Consider the following 19900-nt stretch of genomic DNA (forward strand, 5'->3'; position numbering starts at 1 on the left):
ACTTCAGAAAAACGATTAGTGTTTTATTTCCAAATAATTATTTACATACTTATTAACAAGCTGTATTTTCGACCAGAGGAAATTACAATCTTAAACACAAGCAGATAGGTGTGTGTCTAAAATTTGGATGAGCAATCCATCACAGAAATGCAGAGCAGATGCAAATAAACATGTATATTTTGCCGCCCATATTACAATGGATAACTGGACAATTAAGACATCAAATTGTGGAAGATGGAAATTAAGCCAAGCTGAATTACTGAAGACAAAAATGATAATGTGGTTTTCTTACGTTTAGGGTAAAGCATCTTCACATGGCTGTGTAAAATCATAATCATAAATTGAATAAATATGTATAAACTAGCAATAGTGTCTCTACAAAGTTCATTGAGCAATTAAATGGTAAATGGCACATTTATATAGCGCTTTTATCCAAAGCGCTTTACACCATGTCTCATTCACACACACAAACACATGGTAGCAGAGCTGCCATGCAAGGCGCTACTTGCCATCTGGATCAACTTGGGGTTCAGTGTCTTGCCCAAGGACACTTCGGCATGTGGAGTCATGTGGGCCGGGAATCGAACCGCCGACCCTACGATTAGTGGACAACCCACTCTACCACCTGAACCACAGCTGCCCGAATTAATAAACATTTTGTGATTTACACACACAGTATATAAACTAAAGCTTATTTTTCATGAGTAGTGTAAATAACAAACAATAAATATGATCACTACATTACTGATTATATGTGTGGTACTTTCAAAATATGTTTATAAAGAGTGAATTCCTCAGTTTATATCAGTATGTGAGTCCCATTTCCACAACTGATACGTATCTACGGTCTAAATTACCTTCAACACATTATGCTACAACAGTACAACACAAACACACAAAAAGTACAACATTAATCAAGTTTAGCATGTCTATACAATACAAAACTATTCAATAGTTTAATATGTAGCAGTGCTGTTTCAATGCACTAGACTCTTATTGTAAATTTTCAGATAATAAATCAGGATTAGTTCTAAAATGAACATTATGTCTTTATCACGATCAATATAAAAACAACACTGATGGGAGCAGGGCTTCAAAAGCCATTCGCAGTGCTAAAGGATCCTTCTGGCTTGATATGTGAGCCAGTTTGATTAAGCTGCTGGTTTGAATCCTTTTGTTTCATCGAATGAGGTACAAAATTAAAAATGTGCCCTTGAGACTTCCTTTCCCTAGAACTGAAAAGGAGGAACTCAAGTGACCTTGAATTTTACTATCTAACGGAACTAAACAAAATACTCATCCGTCTTGTTGACTTTCTCGTGTCTGAAAACCTACAGACCTTCTATCCAATCTTACAAGTACAATTTATTTTAAAAAAAAACAAAAAAACAAAACACATCACTGCTTTACATGTTTTACACAAAATGGATCTTGTTTAAAACTGGAGTGCGGTTAGAAACATGCTTCCTGTCATTAGCCATTTTTATTTGAAAAGGGAATGGAGTCAGGATTGAAGCAATGCCTCATGGGACAATTGTTCTAGAAGCTACTTTGACATCAATTTGATCAATCATCTAACAAGCTTTACTTGTAATGTAATGGCACAGCCCTTAAGATTTTAGTCAGAGAAAGTCGATCTTTCAGTAAAGTTGTGTAAACATTATTTGTAGGCCAAACGGAATTGAAAATTTACAAAACTTTCGTTAATGCTGATCGTCTTTGTACTCATGTGCATTGTTGATAATTGCCAATCAGCTCGAAATTACCAGCCACATTTCATGGGACAGCTGATTCATACTTAGTGAGACAAAACTCCATAAAACTCACTACATTTGTCGTTAAGTTACGGATATATTTTGGGATGATCGATATCAAATGACTCATTTTCACAAACTGTTCATTACAGTCAGGAACTCTGAAAAAGTTTTTCCAAACTAACTGGATTTTCACAAAACCGCAATTCTTGTGTAAATGATCCTGTTGACCTATTTATATCCAGCTTGAGAAATAAGGCCCAATCATTCTTTTATTAGTGTTATGCCCAATTTATACATGTTGATTTGCACTGCTGAGTTGAGCACTGGCACTCCCTCCAGGCTCATTTTGAATTTTGTCCTGTAGGTCAATTATTTTAAGTGGAGCTATTTCGCCTATTCCTGGATTAAACAGAGGCACAATGCCCCCTTGGAAATCGATAAACATTGTAAAGAGATGTGCACAGTCATTAGGATGCACATTGTAAAATGAAAGCTTGCTACTGTCAAAATCTAGCAAAACTCCAATGCACTCCGGTGTTGTGTTTTCCAGAAATGAGATTTCTGGTTCAGTGTTAACACAGAGGCCTTTTACTGGGTCCGAGCACAGAAACCAAAAACCATTTGAAGGCGTAAAATCACTCTTTTTGTCACTTGTGCGATTTGAATCTTTGGCGACTCCAATCAGCCATGACTTTTTGGGTGGGACATTTGTTATTTTTAATCCAACTTCCCAATATGAACGACCGGAGCGGAATACATCTCTTCCACGTACACATAATTCATAAGGAAAACCATGTCCTTCATACTTAGCAGCCTCCTCTGCATCTCTCACAGCATTACCTTGAGGGTTAAATCTTAGGTAGTCTTTATTACAGTTCTCCTCATCTAACGTGAAGGTCACTGTGAAGTGAGAAAAATGTATTAATTTGAAACAGTTACACTTTAGCATTTTCAAAAACGTTGATAGTAACATTAATACAAACATGCTGACAAGGCAGTGGGATGTGAGTATGCTCAGGGTGACTTTTTCAGAATTCCTTTAAATGCAACTACTAAAATAATACACTATATATAATAAGAGAGTATATTATAATACAATATAAACAAATAAGAAATAACGATACTTTCAACTTGAATACTTTGAGTTTTTAGTGAGTTTTTATATCTACTGACTATCATATGGGCGTGAAGTCACAGCACAGACTTCTGCTTCTTAAAATCCCAGCATCCCCAATGTAAAAAAGCATCCATGTATGCTGATATTTTGAACAGGGCGACATACCTGCTGATTTCCTCAAGTCCTCCAAGCTTGTATCTAAAAATGAAATGTTGAATGAAAAAAGGATTATCTGGTGGGAACACTGTAAATGTTGTTAGTTTTCAGGGCCTACGTAACAATTGTGCGGTCCTCACCAACATACAAATAACCTCAGGTGACAACAAAAAAGCACAACAGATTTCAATATGTCGTCGTTTTTCCAAAAAGTGAACAAACAATTCAAAACAAGGTGGGAAAATTTTCATTCACGTTTGAAGGCATTAATTTCTGCACAGTTCTCTTAAGATCCTACCATATTATCTCAATGGGGTTCAGGTCTGGACTTGACCAGTCCAACACCTTGATTTTTTTCTTCTTTATCCAATCAGATTCTTGGGATCATTGACCTGTTGCATGACCCAAATTCAGCCATGCTTAAGCTGCTGGACATATGGCCTCACATTTGACTCAAGAATTCAGTGTCTCATTGTTGTTTCAAATACTCCAAGTTTCCCAGGTCCTGTGGCTGTAAAACAAGCTCAAATCATCATTCATGTTTTTTTGTTTGTTTTTTTTAATGATCTGAAGTTATTTATAAAGTTGGTGAGGATCACATAATTGCTATTTGGCCACAATAGATAAAAATATAGAACTGTAGAACTAGGTACTTCATGTTATATACTCATTCTCATACTAAATGTTAACATTTCTATAGAAATGACATATACAAAATCATTTAAAATTATTTTATTATTTTTGAAAGGAGTCTCCGGCATCAGCATTTGTGTCCGTCAAGTAATAACAGGAAGTAACTTGTTTCATGGATGTTCCAAAATATTAAACATAATAAAAAAAGAATGTAAAAAAGTATAACGTGTCATTCTTTAATTTATAAAAATGTAATCCTCGCCAAATTTCTTTGGTATAAGAGGAATATAACCAGACGTGCTGTTGTAGCAAAATTGACTTCGATACTTGCTGGGCCACATCACACCTCCCTGTTTTAATTATTTTAGTATAAAAGCATGTGCCCAAGTGTTTTATTCCTTACTGTACACAAAGTTCAGCATAGTATACATAGATTCTAGAGAGTATATTACAAACAGCATTCCACCATTCCCTTGTACTTGAAGAAAAGTAATCATACCCTTTCTCAAGTCCACCGTGATTTCTTTAAAAAAAAACAAAAAAAAACCCATCAATAATGAATGAATTGCAGGAACACAGTAAATGGGAATATATAAATAACTACCAAAAACACATCACATCATTTTCTCTAGACCATTAATGGGGTTTTAGAAATACAACATGCACATACCATTTGGTTGCTCACCTGAAAGTGTGCAGCACAATAGAGTTTTAGTCACTAGATAAATACAAATCAGGTACTAAAATGAAGAAAAGTTCAATGAGGTGAAACCTTACCAGTGCTAACTGGCTTGTATCCTGCAACACAGATACACAATTACGTAAAGAAAAAGACAGAATAAAAGCACCATAGTGTACTGCATGAAATATATACAAAACTGTATATAAATAACAGAAAATGAACCTGGTTTATATTTTCTGTAGAGGAGGAGGCCAATTCCGATCAGGGCCAATACACATAACAGAGCGAAAAGAATCTTCCACACAACACTATTGTCAACTGAAAGAAGGAGAGGGGTTTAAGTGATTAGGCCTTCCAACTCTGATAAATACTGTAGAACACCATTATAGCAGCTATGAGCAAAAGTCTCCTTACATCTTTTAACTTCATAATATCAATGATCATACATTTTCTTTGTTAAATAAGATCATTTTAAACCCGTTTAAAGTCAGTAATTGTACACTTACAAACTGCACCTACTGTACATCTACTGTATATTTATAATGTATTCGTAGCAAACCTGATTGGCGGGCCCCTAAATCCATGCTCACATTTCTCTTCTTGTCTTCTGACAGACTGACAGAACAGGAGATCGAGTTAGAGACAGAAGACGACAGGATGACCCAGCTGTAAATGCAAAACAGGCCGTTCTCTTGTCTACTGTAAATGCGGGATTGAGGATCAGAAAGAGCCTCTCCTTTTTCATTAGTAAATTTCCACAGAAGACTCGGTTTTGGAAACCAGCCACAGGAAGAACAGCTGAGGTTCACAGAGTCATGATGGTTCTTCAGAGAAAGGAAAGGGGGTGAGCCAAGAGCTGATACAGGGAACATAGAAGACAGAGAGAGAGGTAATGAGAGGGAGGGTGAGAAAGAGGGGATTCTCATCCATCCATCATCAATCAAACCTCATCAAACATCTACTCACCTGTTAAATTGAGTTGCACAGTTTTTTCATGATATGATTTGTCTCCAGTCACGTAACAGTGAAAAATCCCTATATCTGACAAGCAAAGGTTGTCCAACCTCAAGGAGATGTCTCCCTGTTTCAGCCCGGTAGACTGAGGGTTTCTCAGAGTCAGTGAGCTCCGATTGTTGTACGTATTGTAGTCTGTAATGATTTTAGAATTCTGGTACAACAGTAGTGGACTTTTGAACTGCCCTGGGCGGTACCAACGAATCTCCAAAGTTTCTGCATTCATCTCAGGGGTGAGCCAACATGGGAGAACCACAGAGGAACCATATTGCCCCATGATTACTGTCTCAGAACAGTTTACGGTGATCACATCTAAGAGAAGGAATAAAGAGGCTTTAAATCCTGCTTAAACATTGTGGATGAACTATTAGATCAAAGGAAACCATAATCCTCACCAGTGACCTTTTAAATATTTGATCTTACACTGGTTTGCCCTACCTATGGTTTAAATTAAATTCGGTGTTTCCATCCGCGACAGACGAGTATTATTTTACATAATCGAGAGGCCTTGAGAAAAAGGTACACATGGGGCCATGACTGAGTCACATCTAGCTCAAAAATTATTACATTTATTCAAAATCAGTCTCAGAAATCAAATAAAAAGTCAATTATAATAGTACAATGAAGGCAGATGGGGAAAGTATATTTAATTTCAATGTACATAAAATATAAGATTTAGTACATAATAAAGCAGTGCAGTTAGTACTGCAATGGGTTAATTTTTATTATAAAGAATGACCAAACTAATTGTGTTCTTTTGGAAAGAGAAATGGTGTAAAATAAAAAGTTAGCTTATTAAATTTAGTAGCAAAGGTCATGGCCCCTAGTTTAGTGATTTAGCATGCTGGAATTTTCTGGAATCATCCACTATGGCTGTCGAGCACGCGAGCGAGAGAGACAGAGAGAGCGCGCGCGCGCGCGCGAGAGAGAGAAATGGCAGCCCACAGAATGCATCCTAGATCCAAACCGATCCAGATTATTCGTGCATTATTAGCCCAGCACTATTTTGCGTGGAGGAGGAAGATTGTCATAAAATATTCTTACCAGAAGCCATTATGAGCCGCGAGCTGAAAAACATGACGGTGAAACACACGAGCGTTTCTGAAATAATAACCATAAAAACCATTTGTTTTTTTCAAAAAAAAAAAAAAAGAAGCGTAAAACACATCTTTAAAAAATGCATTCAACCATGTTTTTGTTCTTCAGTCTGTTTTCCCATAAAATCCGCATCGATCATTTAGTAATTCATGGACATGCGCCGTGTGCGCAAGCTTACCCTTCATTTTGTCCACACTGTCCTCGGATCAGCTCGTGCAGCCTATTAAAATCCTGAATTTAAGCTGTTTTTGTTTATAAACAAGTAGCTTTAACCGCCAAAAAGACGGATTTAATTTTCGAGCTGAGATCAGGAAGTGAAGCTGGTGTTGCTTTCACTTTCGAAACTGATCACAGAGGCGTGGTTATTTTTCCCCCCCAATGTTTTTGTCCTCTTACAAATGAAGGCAAACACTAGTATAGACCGCATATACATAAAGATGTGTTCTTTCTAGAAGTCTTTTTAAGGTTTAAATATGCATTAGGTGAGATTTGTTAGGGGTCGAGAAAGTACACGGTCTTATCCATTACTGGATAGTAAGCATACCTAACAATCTCTCTTTCTCTTTACCTCCCTCTCCTTCTGTCCTTCTGTTGAGCTACACGTGATATTATGGAGATGCCAGTGATCCTGACTCTTTCTGCTCTCCGGACCTGCCTGATCCATCCTGAAGCCCTACCTCAGCTGGAGTCTACAGTACATTCTGCCACTGAGGACGACCCCAAGTGGTGAAGCTTGGAGATTGCTGAGGACGGTACCGCTTGAAGTACCATGGAAATGGTTTCGAACCTCAATTCCACATGAACGTTTGCGCTGTGGTGCTGGGACTACGGTTACTGCGATGGCATTAGGACTGCACTTACCACATACAAACTTGCACTCAGGTCTCCTTTAGTAAACAGTGGATTAGTTCAACAAAACAGACTTCATATAAAAACAATAATGAACTTTCTTTTACTTTCACACTATCCGTTGTTACCCAGATGAGCACGGGTTCCCTTCTGAGTCGGGTTCCTCTCAAGGTTTCTTCCTCATATCATCTTAGGGAGTTTTTCCTTTCCACCATCACTACCGGCTCGCTCAATAGGGATAAATTCACACACATAAAATCCGTATTCTGTGTTTATATATTTCTGTAAAGCTGCTTTGAGACAATGTCCATTGTTAAAAGCGCTATACAAATAAAATTGAATTGAATTGAATCTCCAACAGTTAAATTGGTGGAGCTGAATAAGATTTGAATGATTTTTTTTTTTAACTAATTGGCCCCACCCCCATTTCCACCCACTTACATAAAGCTCCTTCTCCAACACTTACAGTGTGGTTTAGTGATGGGAAGATCGGGGAAAGTCGTTTTACTGACTTGTATCTTTGAATCTTGTATCTTGGAAGACTCGGACCGGTGTTTTATCGAACTCTCAGTTTTGTCTTAAAATTACCTCAGTTATAGCAGAGGGAACACATCCTGACAGCTGAGAATGTTACTGTCATATACTGTTCCCACTGTGTTCAATAATTAAGGAAATTCACAAGTGTCAAATTCATACTGCTGACTTGTTTCCCCACAATGTTTCAATGAATGTTCTTGGCCAGGAGGTGGTGTCAGAGGTCATTAAAAGGCAGGACTCCATTTTCGCTCTTGTGCGTGAAAATATAGCAGCAGCTCAAAGCAAATACAAGATGGCCAAATTTGTGAAACAGACATGGTTTCATGTACAGGACCAGGTTCTTAGGAGAAATATTTGAAGCCAACAAAAAAAGGGTGGGAAGCTGGAGAGAAACTGGACTGGTCCCTTTACAAAAGTTACAATAGATAAGAAGAGCACAGACCTACAGACTACCCTGTCCAGGGTGTACCCCTCCTTGTGCCTGATGCTCCCTGGGGTAGGTTCCAGGTTTCCCCCTGACCATGAAGAAAGGATAAGCGGTATAGAAGATGGATGGATGGAGACATACAGTCTGACACACAATTTATACCGAATGTGAATATCGATAACCTTCAAGTTTTCAAATAGGAACAGTCTCGAATACCCTATACAATTAAATCCCAGAAAGGACAATTAATAATTACACCAACAGCTGAACTGAAGTGGACAAATCATGCAATTGCATTTCTACACTGTACTATACTGTACTAAGGGGGAAAAAGAGAAATATGATCAATATGTCCAGGTATTGTGCCTTTTGAGTCACATATCCAGCCGAGAAAATCACAGTTATGTGAGTGAGCACAAATTTCTTCCAAAAGTCTACAATATTCAAAATGAAAATTCTCACAAACATATTATTTATTGATATAAATAACAGTAGGTGGTTGTGTTAATAAACATACATAGGTTCTGTTACCCCATTTTCAAAATATAACTAGACAGTCATGACATTTGCCTTTCACTTCTAGAATATAACATTCTACAGATAAAACTCGTTAAAAAGGTTAGTTTTGAGCCGTAACACTCTCCACAGTACCTCCGTGGTACTAGCACAGCATTTCTGGGGCAAGCTTTTTGTGAATGCGCGTTTCCTTTGCCATTTGGTCGGGGCAGCCAACAGAAAACCTTCAAAAGGTTCAAAATGACCGAATCATTCATGAACAACACATCACTGGTGTGGTTCAACTGGAGTTAGCATGCTAACTAAAGTTACTGTTATCAAGGACTCGGACATTCAGCTGATTGAAAGCAAAGTTACAACTCTATAAACATGCCACTTTTCTTCATATAGATTTATGAGACTGTGAGGGGGCACTGGGGGTGTGTCTACAAAAAGACCAATCTAAATACAATCAAACATTCCAGGCAGAAGGCAGTTTTCCAAACTTTTTTTTTCAGCTACATAATACACTTGTTCTAATATAAGGGCTTAAAATATTATTTTTTGTCTTTTATTCATAATTTTTTTCACATTTTTAAAATGCAAAATATTGACTATTTCACTTTTAAGTCAGCAAAAGAGTAGGTGTCTGTGGGTACATATAATATTATGTATCAGTGAGGAAATAGGAACTGAAAATGTTGTGACTTTATTTGAATATATGCAGCTGCATAACAAATATAGACACGATGTATATTGGAGGAAAACTCCACAGTGAAACACTCAACATTTTTCAGTTCTATTGAAATATAAGTGATATGTTTTCTAGACCTAACTTGTTAGTTGATGTAGTATTTTTTTTATTCCTGTGAGAATTTCGCGGTTGTGTGCCGTGCTGACCTTAGAGGGAGACATTGTTGTCACGCAGCTTAATTAAGTTTCAGGTCACCGTTAGCTAAAAAAACCAACATAAAATCAAGAGATTCTTTTCACATTCAGCATTTTCCAGTGCGAATCAATATCATATTAATTAGAAATCCAACGTAGAAGAAGTGGACAGCACGTGTAAGACAAAGATCCTGAATGCATTGCAATTGAAAGAGTCGAACTTTACCTAAGCATTATTGAAAATGAACACTTTTACTCTTACTTAATTCAACTTAATTCAACATATATTTTACATCACATTTTGCCTGTGACAACCACTTGTTTAAGACAGAAACATCTGCATTATTATTATTAAATTCTCTTGCAATGGTAAGAGTTGATTTTCATTCAAGTAAACTTTTGGCTCCATAACCTTTTTTTTTTTTTTTTTTTTTAAAAAAGAAGAGTAAGATTTTGACACAATTTCCCGTCTTTAACCTAAGTAGTTTCTTTGTATATTTTTCCCCACACCTGCAACAGAGACTTAGCTCAACTAGTTAGTGATCTATGATATGATGAGCATGATACTGTTGACAGTAGTATTAGCATGAACTTTGAAGCTTTATTTATTATCCATCTTAATTAACTTGTCTTTAAAATCTGATGGACAAAAATAACTAAGGGGTGATATGACAAGATATACAAGGAGAAGGGGATTGAGAAGTGCTTGGACCGGTCAGGTATGAAGGTGAGATTCACAGATTTTTAAAAATCCAAGCAATCAAAACAGGAATAAGATTCAAGGTCAGGCTCAAAATAGGCTAGGCATGAGCAAGTAGAGAAACCTAGAAACAATGTCAAACACCACGCTTGGGAAGTTAAAAAAAAAATTAAAAAAAAAATAAAAATCTTGGTAACAACTGATAAAAAGCAACACAGAACACATATTTGGAAAAGATAAATGGGAACTGTGAGTCCTTATATGCTGTGGTTGTTATTGAGACCAGGTGTGTGCAATCACTAATTGGCTGAACGTTAACGGGAGAGTGTTTGTGATGGCGGTGTGTTGTAGTCTTTGGCGGCCATGTTTGTAGGCCGTGCTGTATTCTGGGAGCTGTAGTTCGACACCAATTTTGGCATATACATGACAGGACCCTGGTGATTGCAGATTGAGCTTATTATTAGGGGGCCAAGCACCAAAGTTGCGTAGACAACATATTTTTATTCTACCATTTTAGGGGGCAAGGCACCTATTGTTTTTGATTTTTTGGATTCTGCTTATTATTATTATTATTATTATTATTCTAGCTAGGTTGTCTATGGCTTTCTATAGAACTGTATGGTAAAAAAATGTGAAATTTGCCACACAGCTTTAGGACACATTCAGCTACAAATACACCACATTTGAGCCCCAAGCTCCCAAAGCTCTAGCACCACCAACAGACCAAAAACTGGCCAAATTTCAAAGTATGTTTATGCCCCCTAAGCTTTTAAATGTGTGCCCAAAATTTCAATGGCAGGTGTCGCTAGATTCCTTGGCTCATGCTGAGTGCAATGGATATCAATGCTGACATCAACCTATGACATCAATTTCCACCTAATTAGATTTTCAGCCATCTTGGATTTTGTTCAAAACTGTTTTTTCACTACTCCTCCTACAAATTTTGTCCAAATTTGGCTCATAACATTTTCAGACCAATCTGCACAAAAGTTATCAAATGGAATTTTGATTTTTGAAACCACTTGCTTGTAACAAGCCAACAAATCTAGTGAATAAGTGAGGCTGTGTCTCATTAATGACTTTTACATATTGTCATGAAATTTGGTATGTCTCTTCAGGACTATGATCTGAGGCTATGTAACAAATTTCATGACAGCAACACCTAGAGGTGTAGGAGTTACAATGACATAAAAAATGCTTGAATCTAATCAGTGTTTTCACTATTCCTCCTACAAATTACACCCAAAAATCATCAAATTTGGTTCATATCATCTTAAGACCTGTCTACACAAAATTTATCAGATGGATTTTTGTTAGTGAAAGCGTTCTCCCGCAACGTGCCCGCAAAGGCAAAATACAGGTTCTTAAGTCAAATCTCTGCAATACATTTACATATCAGCACCAAACTTCTTATGTATATTCAGGACCACACCATGAATGTACCCAACAGGTTTTGCTCCAGCGCCACCTAGTGCTATTCTAGCTTTTATGTTTTTCTTTATATCATTTGAAGAACTTGTGTTAAATCCACAGTTCTACTTTCCTATGATTCCCTGGAACAGACCCAAGTGAATGCACACAAACATTAAGAAATAGGGTGTACTGTATGTTCTGTTGGCCATTTTGAAATTTACTGAAATCTGACTTTTCTGTTACTCCTCCTACACACTTTGTCTACTTTTTACCAAACCTCGCTCATATCAACTTCAGAGGAAGCCACACAAAAGTTATTGAATGGAATTTTGATATTGCAAAGCATTTGCCCATGACACAGCAACAAATCCTATGGTGAAGGAGCCAATTGTATGTGAAGCAATATTTGTGCAACACATTTGCATAGTGAAACAAAGCTTGTTATGGGTCATTGGGACCATAACCTGAGGATCCTTGCCTAGTTTCGTGACAGCATCACCTATGGGTCATAAACAAAATGAAGCAAGGCTATATCTCTTAGCTCTTTTAATACAAAACTTTTTACATGGACTCAGTATGCTTGAGGGTCCCAGAGTAGTCTTTTTATTATGCCTCCTGGCTGCCATTGTGTGTGAGGCCCCATAAATGCTGATTGCAGTTTTAATTTTCTTCTTCTTCTTCTTCTTCTTCTTCTTCTTCTTCTTCTGTCTGGTAAAAAGTTGTGAACTTGGCAGACTGATGTGGGTCAAATTTATGCTTAATTTGATAGTACTTTTATGGTCATAACTTTTAAACCATGTGTCCAAAATTTAAAAGCCAGGCATCACTGGATTTCTTGGACTGAGCTGGGTTCAACCTACCATATGGTGCTAATTAAACTTTGTCCAATCATCATCAAATTTGGGACTCATCATCTGCAGAGAAAGCCTCATAAAAGCTATTAAAAGAATTTAGAAAATTCCAAACAGTTCTGAATCTGACAGTGAAGCTGCCAAACAGGAAGTGATGCTGTGTGCTTGGCCCCAGAAAATGCTGCTTGCAGCTTTAATTCTTCTTTTTCCATCATCTTCTTCTTCTTCTGGCTAGGATGTCTAAGGCAGCCCATAGAACCGTCCGGTAAAAAGGTGTATAATTTGGCATACTTATTGGGGAAGGTCTAAGGAACATTCTGACCAAATCTGGGCGAAGTACTGCCAACACTCTAGCACCACCATTGGGTCAAATTTGGTACTAATTTGGAAGTACATTTATGGACATAGCTTCTGAACTGTGTGTCCAATATTTTAAAGCCAGACATCCCTGGATTCCTTGGATGGAGACGAGTTCAATGCATACTATAACGTCACTTTCTGCCTAATTAGATTTTCTGCCATCTTGGATTTTTTCAAAAACAATTTTTTCAGTACTCCTCCTACAAATTTTGACCAATCACCACCAATTTTGGCAGACTTCATCTGCAGAGTAAGCCTCACTAAAGTTATCAAAAGAATTTTGAATATACCAAACGGTTTGCCCGTAATCAGCCAACAAATTTGACAGCAAAGCTGCCAACAGGAAGTGAGGTTGTATCACAACGATGACATTGCACACTGACACAAATCTTGGTAGGCATCTTCAAAACTTGGTCAAAAGTTACTAACATGCCAAAATTGCTTCCAGCTAAGTGCCATTTTTGCTGCTCCTCGTCCAAATATTGTCCAATCTTCACCCAATCTGGCCCACGCTATCTTGAGACCTGTCTAAACTTGCACAAAGTGGGGGGAAAAGCCCAGAATGATGAGAAAAAATATAAAAACTTTAAAGATGTTTTTAAATTGAAAGAAGAAAAAAAATTCAGGTCAGAGCAATATTAATCATGACCATAGGTCAAAGTACCAACAGACAACACCACAGGTCACAGCAATAGTGGCAGCTGCAGTAGCAATACTCCCCATTTCTTCATCCAGACCCTTTTCTCCTATAATCAGATAAAGCCACCGCTGTCTGTGGTCAAAACGTACATATCATGAGTGAAACTACAAATGATAATTATTGCTTACCATTAACATTAATACCACTCTGAACTTTGCTGTTCTGTCACACACACTCTCTCATGTTTGCACACTAATCTGACCACATTTACCCTGCTAATCACTTCTTATCCTTCTAATGGAGGACGGATGAAGGAAGGCAGGAGAAGATGGAATGAGGGAGGGCAAAAAACAAGGCTGACAGTGGAACAATCCTGAGAGTTCATTTATGTTAGTCTAGTCCTTTTAGTTTGGTTGCAAACAGAAGCTAATTTCCAGTATTTTAGCCCTCATCTAATCCATTTTTTTGTACCTCATTGCTCTCTTCTCGAACTTGTTCCATTAACTGAAGGTAGGACAAGGGGGTGGGGGGGGGGGGGGGTTCCTCACTTCAGATCAGTTATGTATGTTTACTATACCATCTAGTACAAGTTATTTTCACTTATTTCTTTGCAGTGAATCTACCATTAATTTATCATACCATTACTGTGGAATGAATAGTAGGATGTCTACTTAAAATTAGGGTGACCAGATGTTATTTGTTCCCAGACATATCTTCTTTTTGAGCCTAAAAAATTTTGGTCAATATTTATTCAATTAAACACTGTATCAGATTCTAGAGTTTAAACTAGTGTTTAATGTTAACGTTTAGTTCATTTTTCTTTTGCAAATTAAAAGATAACAAACTCATTTTTCATCGTTTAGGTTCTTGGGCAATTCAAGAAATTCAGAATTTACTGTATAGTTGCTCAATTAAAACTAAATAAATGACCTATATGTAGCTGACAAGGTAAGATACTCAAATGTGTGATATTCTGAACTCAATTCTGTGCTAGCTAGAACTCATGTAAAAATATAAATATCATAAATATGTGTTCTTCTTGTTTGTCCTGTAGAATGGCACAGAAGGGTGAGACAGCACCCTCCACAGACAGGTATGAAAAGCACCATTCATTGTTTAAAGGATCAAATATTACATTACTAGTAGTGCTGTGTACTCCATTGTTCAATACATGACCTTTGTCCTTTTTATGGATATTAGATGCACAGAATTATCATTATTAATTCATTTGTATGTAATTTGACACTTTAAAAATTTCCATCACTGTTTATACAGGGAAATTTCATTGCATTCTGAATCATTTTACACAAGCGCTTAAGTTGTTTGTCTAAAAAGATTATTTAAAAAAAAAAAAAAGGTTAATATGTGATAAAATGTAAGTGGTGCCATACTTCCTCTAATTATACAGCATGTTTCTCTCTCTCTCTCTCTCTCTCTCTCTCTCTCTGTTACAGTGCTAAAGCTGAAGAAGTTGCTCTTAAACCCAATCTCCGAAAGACTCCATCATCAGACTCAGAGAAGAAGAAAAAAAGCAAGAAATCCAACGAAGAAGCCATGAACAAGATGCACACAAACCTGCTCAATAATGTGTTTGGACAGGTATTTTAACACACACACACACACACACACACACACACACACACACAGACTAACCTGCTTAATAGTATGTTTTCACAGGTACAGTGTCTTGCAGCAATATTGACCCCCTTGAACGTTCCCACGTTTTGTAGTGGAATGGAAATGGACTTGATTGGGATTTTTTTTTAACCATTTGATTTATACAGATTTCCCTGTATTTGTTTCCATTCATCTTGCCCTCAACCCTGACCAGTTCCTGCTGATGAAATGCCTCCACACAACTTGATTCTCCTACCACCATGCTTCACTGTGGGGATGGCGTTCTCAGGGTGATGAGCAGTGTTTCTACAAAACATTCAGCATTGCACAAAAGACAAAACCTTTTTCCTGAACTTGTTTTAATAGTTCTTTAATCTTTATTGTGCTGTTTGTTTTGGTCTGTTCGCCTGTTTTCCTTTTCAGGAACAAGTGTATTTATATCAATACCAAATGACCCTTGAATTGCACACATATGGACTCCATTCGACTATGACTATCGACTATCATGTGACTTCTGATTGGAACTGGTTTCACCAGTACAAATATAGTAAAGTGATGTTCCACACTACTTCTGCAATCAAAGCGTTTGCAATCATTTACCCAATCACAACCAAACTGAAACTATTTTTTAAATGTCTCACCACCTTAATATTATAGGCTATTTTGTGTAGATTTATGACATATAATCCTAAGTCTATTTCAGTTGAAGGTTTAAAAACTACAAAATATGGAAAAAAAAAAATTCAACGGGAGTCAATACTTATTCAAGCCACAGTATGATTCATATGAAACAGAAATGACACTGATGTCTCTCTTGTGAGAGTGTGTATTTATGTAACAGCCTGTGAACAGTGTAGGAGGTTAATCCCCTCGTAATGCCTTCCAGACTGCTGTAATAACAGCTCATTAGCCTGGCTTAATGCCTCTGTTAATTAGATTTAACAAGGTTTACGAAAAGAAAGCAAAGCAGAAATGATCGTTTTCATTCATGTTTTCATGGCATGTGTGTGGCTACTGCCTGCTTTGTTGCATTGTGTGTTTGTGTTTGAGTGTTTGAAATGGTGGCCAAGATGACTGATTGATTTATCGATAGTTTAAATCAAGCAGTGATAATACAGGTAATAAAGACATTTCTTCCCTCTCTGTTCCTTTATTAGGAAAGGGAATTATCCCAACCTGAATTAGATGGTGAGTCCATCACATCATTAAATTACTCATTTACTTACAGTAATAACATTTACTCAGGCACATGCGATCAAATAAATGATAAATGAACTTTCTTTTTTTTTTGCCAAAGTGTGAGAATTTTTATATTCTTTTCCAAATTTACCAAGTAAGGAATAAAACGCTTGGGAGCGTGCTGTTACAGGAACATAATCAATGACAGAGTTGTGTGATATGTGAAGTCTAGTGCCTGTTATAACCCCAAAGATTGATCATTTTTCTATAAACAGCACATCCTGAAGTGTTTTATTCCTATTATACCACAGCAACCGAGTGTCAACGATTATCATTGACATTATAGCAGCTATAAAAGTCATTTACTCAACAGCCTTTCTTTACTTGAAATTAATAATAATGATTAAAAAAGAATGTAAAAATATGCAGCTTTCTTTATTCATGTTGCTGATTACATACATACATACATACATACATACATACATACATATGTGGAGTGTCCACCATAAAGTCCCTAAGTTTTTACTACTGAAACGATTAAATGATAACACATTAGAAAACAAGCACATTGTAAAAACATGCGGTGTGAGAGATCTCTACTGTCAGAGATGCCATTATAGAAATTTTACTCAACAGATTTTGGCCAAGCAGATTTCAGTATTCAATAGGGCTGTGGTGTCATAATATGTAAAGAGCACTAGAAAAAAATATTTGTAATGTTTATGAATGAAATATTAAGAAAAACATTTCTAAAGTAACTCTGTTATTGTATAGAGCTGGCCGAGGCATTTAAGGAGTTTGATTATGATCAGGATGGATATCTGAACTACAAAGACCTGGCCGAGTGCATGAGGACGATGGGCTACATGCCCACTGAGATGGAGTTACTGGAAATCATCCAGCAGATCAAGATGAGGTGTGAGTGTCCAGTTTGTGTGTGTGTGTGTGTGTGTGTGTGTGTGTGAAACTTATTCTATTGTAACCATCCCACTACCTGTTTGACTGACCACAGGCTCATATTTGTGTGTGTTTTTTTGTGTGTGTGTGTGTGTGTGTGCGTACATGCGTGTGTGTGTGTGTGTGTGTGTGTGTGCACGCCAAGTGGGTGGACTGATGGATTTTGATGATTTCTGTGAGTTGATGGGGCCGAGGATGATGGTAGAAACGGCTCATATGTTGGGACTGAAAGAACTCAAGTGCTCCTTTAAACAGGTGAGCTGGCTACACACACACACACACACACAGTCATCACACACTGTAATAGCACACAAACATTTTTCTGTTTTGAAATCTGCTAACGCACCAATGCAGAAAACAAAGAATGAATATTTAGCGCAAATATTACAAAAGAATTATGGTACCTAAGTCATGTCATGCCATATACTACAAAGATAATGTTTTTTTTATTTTTATTGTTTACATAAATTGAAAATAACAGTTCTTAATTCGGTTAGTTTGATACAGACGGGGATGGAAAGATCACTCTGGATGAGATGAAGGAGGCAGTAAAAACGTTACTGGGTGAGAAATTGAAGAAAGGAGAGTTGGAGGAGATTCTGAAGGATATGGACCTGAATGGAGATGGCACTGTGGACTTTGATGGTAATGGTATCGCTCTCTCTCTCTCTCTCTCTCTCTCTCTCTCTCACTCTCTTTTTCTCTCTCTCTGTCACACACACAATATATATATATATATATATATATATATATATATATATATATATATATATATATATATATATATATATATTATATATATATATGCCTAACCCTAACCTATAACCTATACTATAACCCTAATCCTATATACACCATATATATATATATATATATTACAGTGTGTATTGGCACCCCTGGTAAATATGAGCTAAATAAGGCTGTGAGAAATTGTCTTCATTGTTTAAACTTTTGATCTTTTGTTCAAAAAATTCACAAAAATACCCTGCTCTCATGGAAATCAAACAATTACAAACAAAATACAAGTTATCAAAAAAATATTTGTTAAAGATAGGTGTGCAACAATTATTGGCACCCATACGAACTCATATGAGAAAAATATATTTGAAGTATAAGTATTATAAGTATAATTTTTTTGTGATATAATCTTATAAATGCTTTAATTCATCTTGTAATTTTTATGAGCCTGTTTAGTTGATTAATTCTGTGTGTGTGTGTGTGTGTGTGTGTGTGTGTTTTATCTTGTAGAGTTTGCTATGATGCTGTCAGCCCAGTAGCTGTCACTACAGAGACTTTTAGCTTCTCTCACACTCCACAGTTCTTGTATCCAACATGGGCCTATTTTGTGATGACATATCAGAGGCTGTATTTCCACAAAAAAAAAAAAGAAGAAGAAAAAAAAAACAAGCCTTCAGAAGATACTATGTGGCAGATTTAGGCTGTTCATAATTTGTGTACAACTGCATGCTAACTTTACAGTTCAAGAAAGATGTATTGTTAATCATACTGTTCAATTAACTATGTGTGTATGTGTATGGAATGAAATTGTATTAAAGCCTTTTGATCCTGTTGTTATGTTGTGTTACCTGCGGTTCTGTATCTTTAGATTTTATTCAAAATATTATAATACTAGACAGTATTTGCCTTTTCTTTAGTTTCAGGGAACTGATCATAGGGTGAAGTTCCTGTTCTGTGCCACCAGGGGCACTCTTACTCTTTTACTGCATTCACCAGTTTTGTCTATATCTGGAGGTGTTTGAACGTATATAATATATACGTTGATACTTTGATCTGTGTTTTAGCTGAGATTAGTATACTAGTATATTAGCATATATTCTGTTTTAATTTAATAAGATCTTTTTTTCTATTCCAGAGAAGTCCTTCATTTTTACGCTGATTCCCAATTCTGCATTAATAAGACTCTGAACAGCAAAACAGCAAAACTATTTGTTTTCTATAAAATGTGCTGCAGTGTGCCATAAGAAGCTGCCCCTGTTGCTGTTTTGATGACTGATACAGCTGTTTTGTTGTTTTGTTTTTCTTCACTTTGATGAAATTACAATGACAATAACAAAATAGTCATTTAATAAACTGCACTGCTTCAAGTGGCAAAACCTAAACTTCCGGTCGTCCAATTCATCCTCACTTCTCTCCTATCTCACACACAATTTTAAAATAAAAAACAAAAAAACGGACACAAGTCAAAGCAGGCTAGTGGGCACAGGGAGGCAAGCACTTTTCCATTTTGGTCTGAAGCCATCCATCCATCCATCCATCCATCTTCTACCACTTGCTCCTTTTCAGGGTCACAGGGAACCTGGAGCCTATCCCAGGGAGCATTGGGCACAAGGCAGGGTACACCCTGGACAGGGTGCCAATCCATCAGAGGGCACAATCACATACGCATTAGACACGCCAATCAGCCTACCATGCATGTCTTTGGACTGGGGGAGGAAACCGGAGTACCCGGAGGAAACCCCCGCAGCACGGGGAGAACATGCAAACTCCGCACACACATGGCCCCGGCGGG

General features: G+C 37.0%; 2 protein-coding genes across 2 annotated transcripts; one reads left to right on the plus strand and one right to left on the minus strand.

The window, feature by feature from the left end:
• Nucleotides 1-2: 2 nt before the first annotated feature.
• On the minus strand, nucleotides 3-7163 carry cabz01076234.2. Its single transcript, XM_053619257.1, has 10 exons — nucleotides 6636-7163; nucleotides 6404-6460; nucleotides 5312-5671; nucleotides 4905-5201; nucleotides 4568-4663; nucleotides 4441-4461; nucleotides 4334-4348; nucleotides 4163-4186; nucleotides 3040-3072; nucleotides 3-2657 (listed from the first exon to the last, which is right to left on the minus strand). The coding sequence occupies exons 1-10, from the start codon at nucleotides 6640-6642 to the stop codon at nucleotides 2047-2049; spliced, it is 1521 nt and encodes a 506-aa protein (XP_053475232.1). The 5' UTR covers nucleotides 6643-7163; the 3' UTR covers nucleotides 3-2046.
• Nucleotides 7164-14672: 7509 nt separating this feature from the next.
• si:cabz01076231.1 (calcium-binding protein 2) lies at nucleotides 14673-19377 on the plus strand. The gene is made up of 7 exons (XM_053618820.1): nucleotides 14673-14710; nucleotides 15072-15216; nucleotides 16392-16422; nucleotides 17188-17331; nucleotides 17516-17625; nucleotides 17868-18066; nucleotides 19343-19377. The coding sequence occupies exons 1-7, from the start codon at nucleotides 14673-14675 to the stop codon at nucleotides 19375-19377; spliced, it is 702 nt and encodes a 233-aa protein (XP_053474795.1).
• Nucleotides 19378-19900: the final 523 nt, after the last annotated feature.

This window comes from Ictalurus furcatus, chromosome 29 (genome assembly GCF_023375685.1).
Source record: "Ictalurus furcatus strain D&B chromosome 29, Billie_1.0, whole genome shotgun sequence".
Classification (NCBI taxonomy): domain Eukaryota; kingdom Metazoa; phylum Chordata; class Actinopteri; order Siluriformes; family Ictaluridae; genus Ictalurus; species Ictalurus furcatus.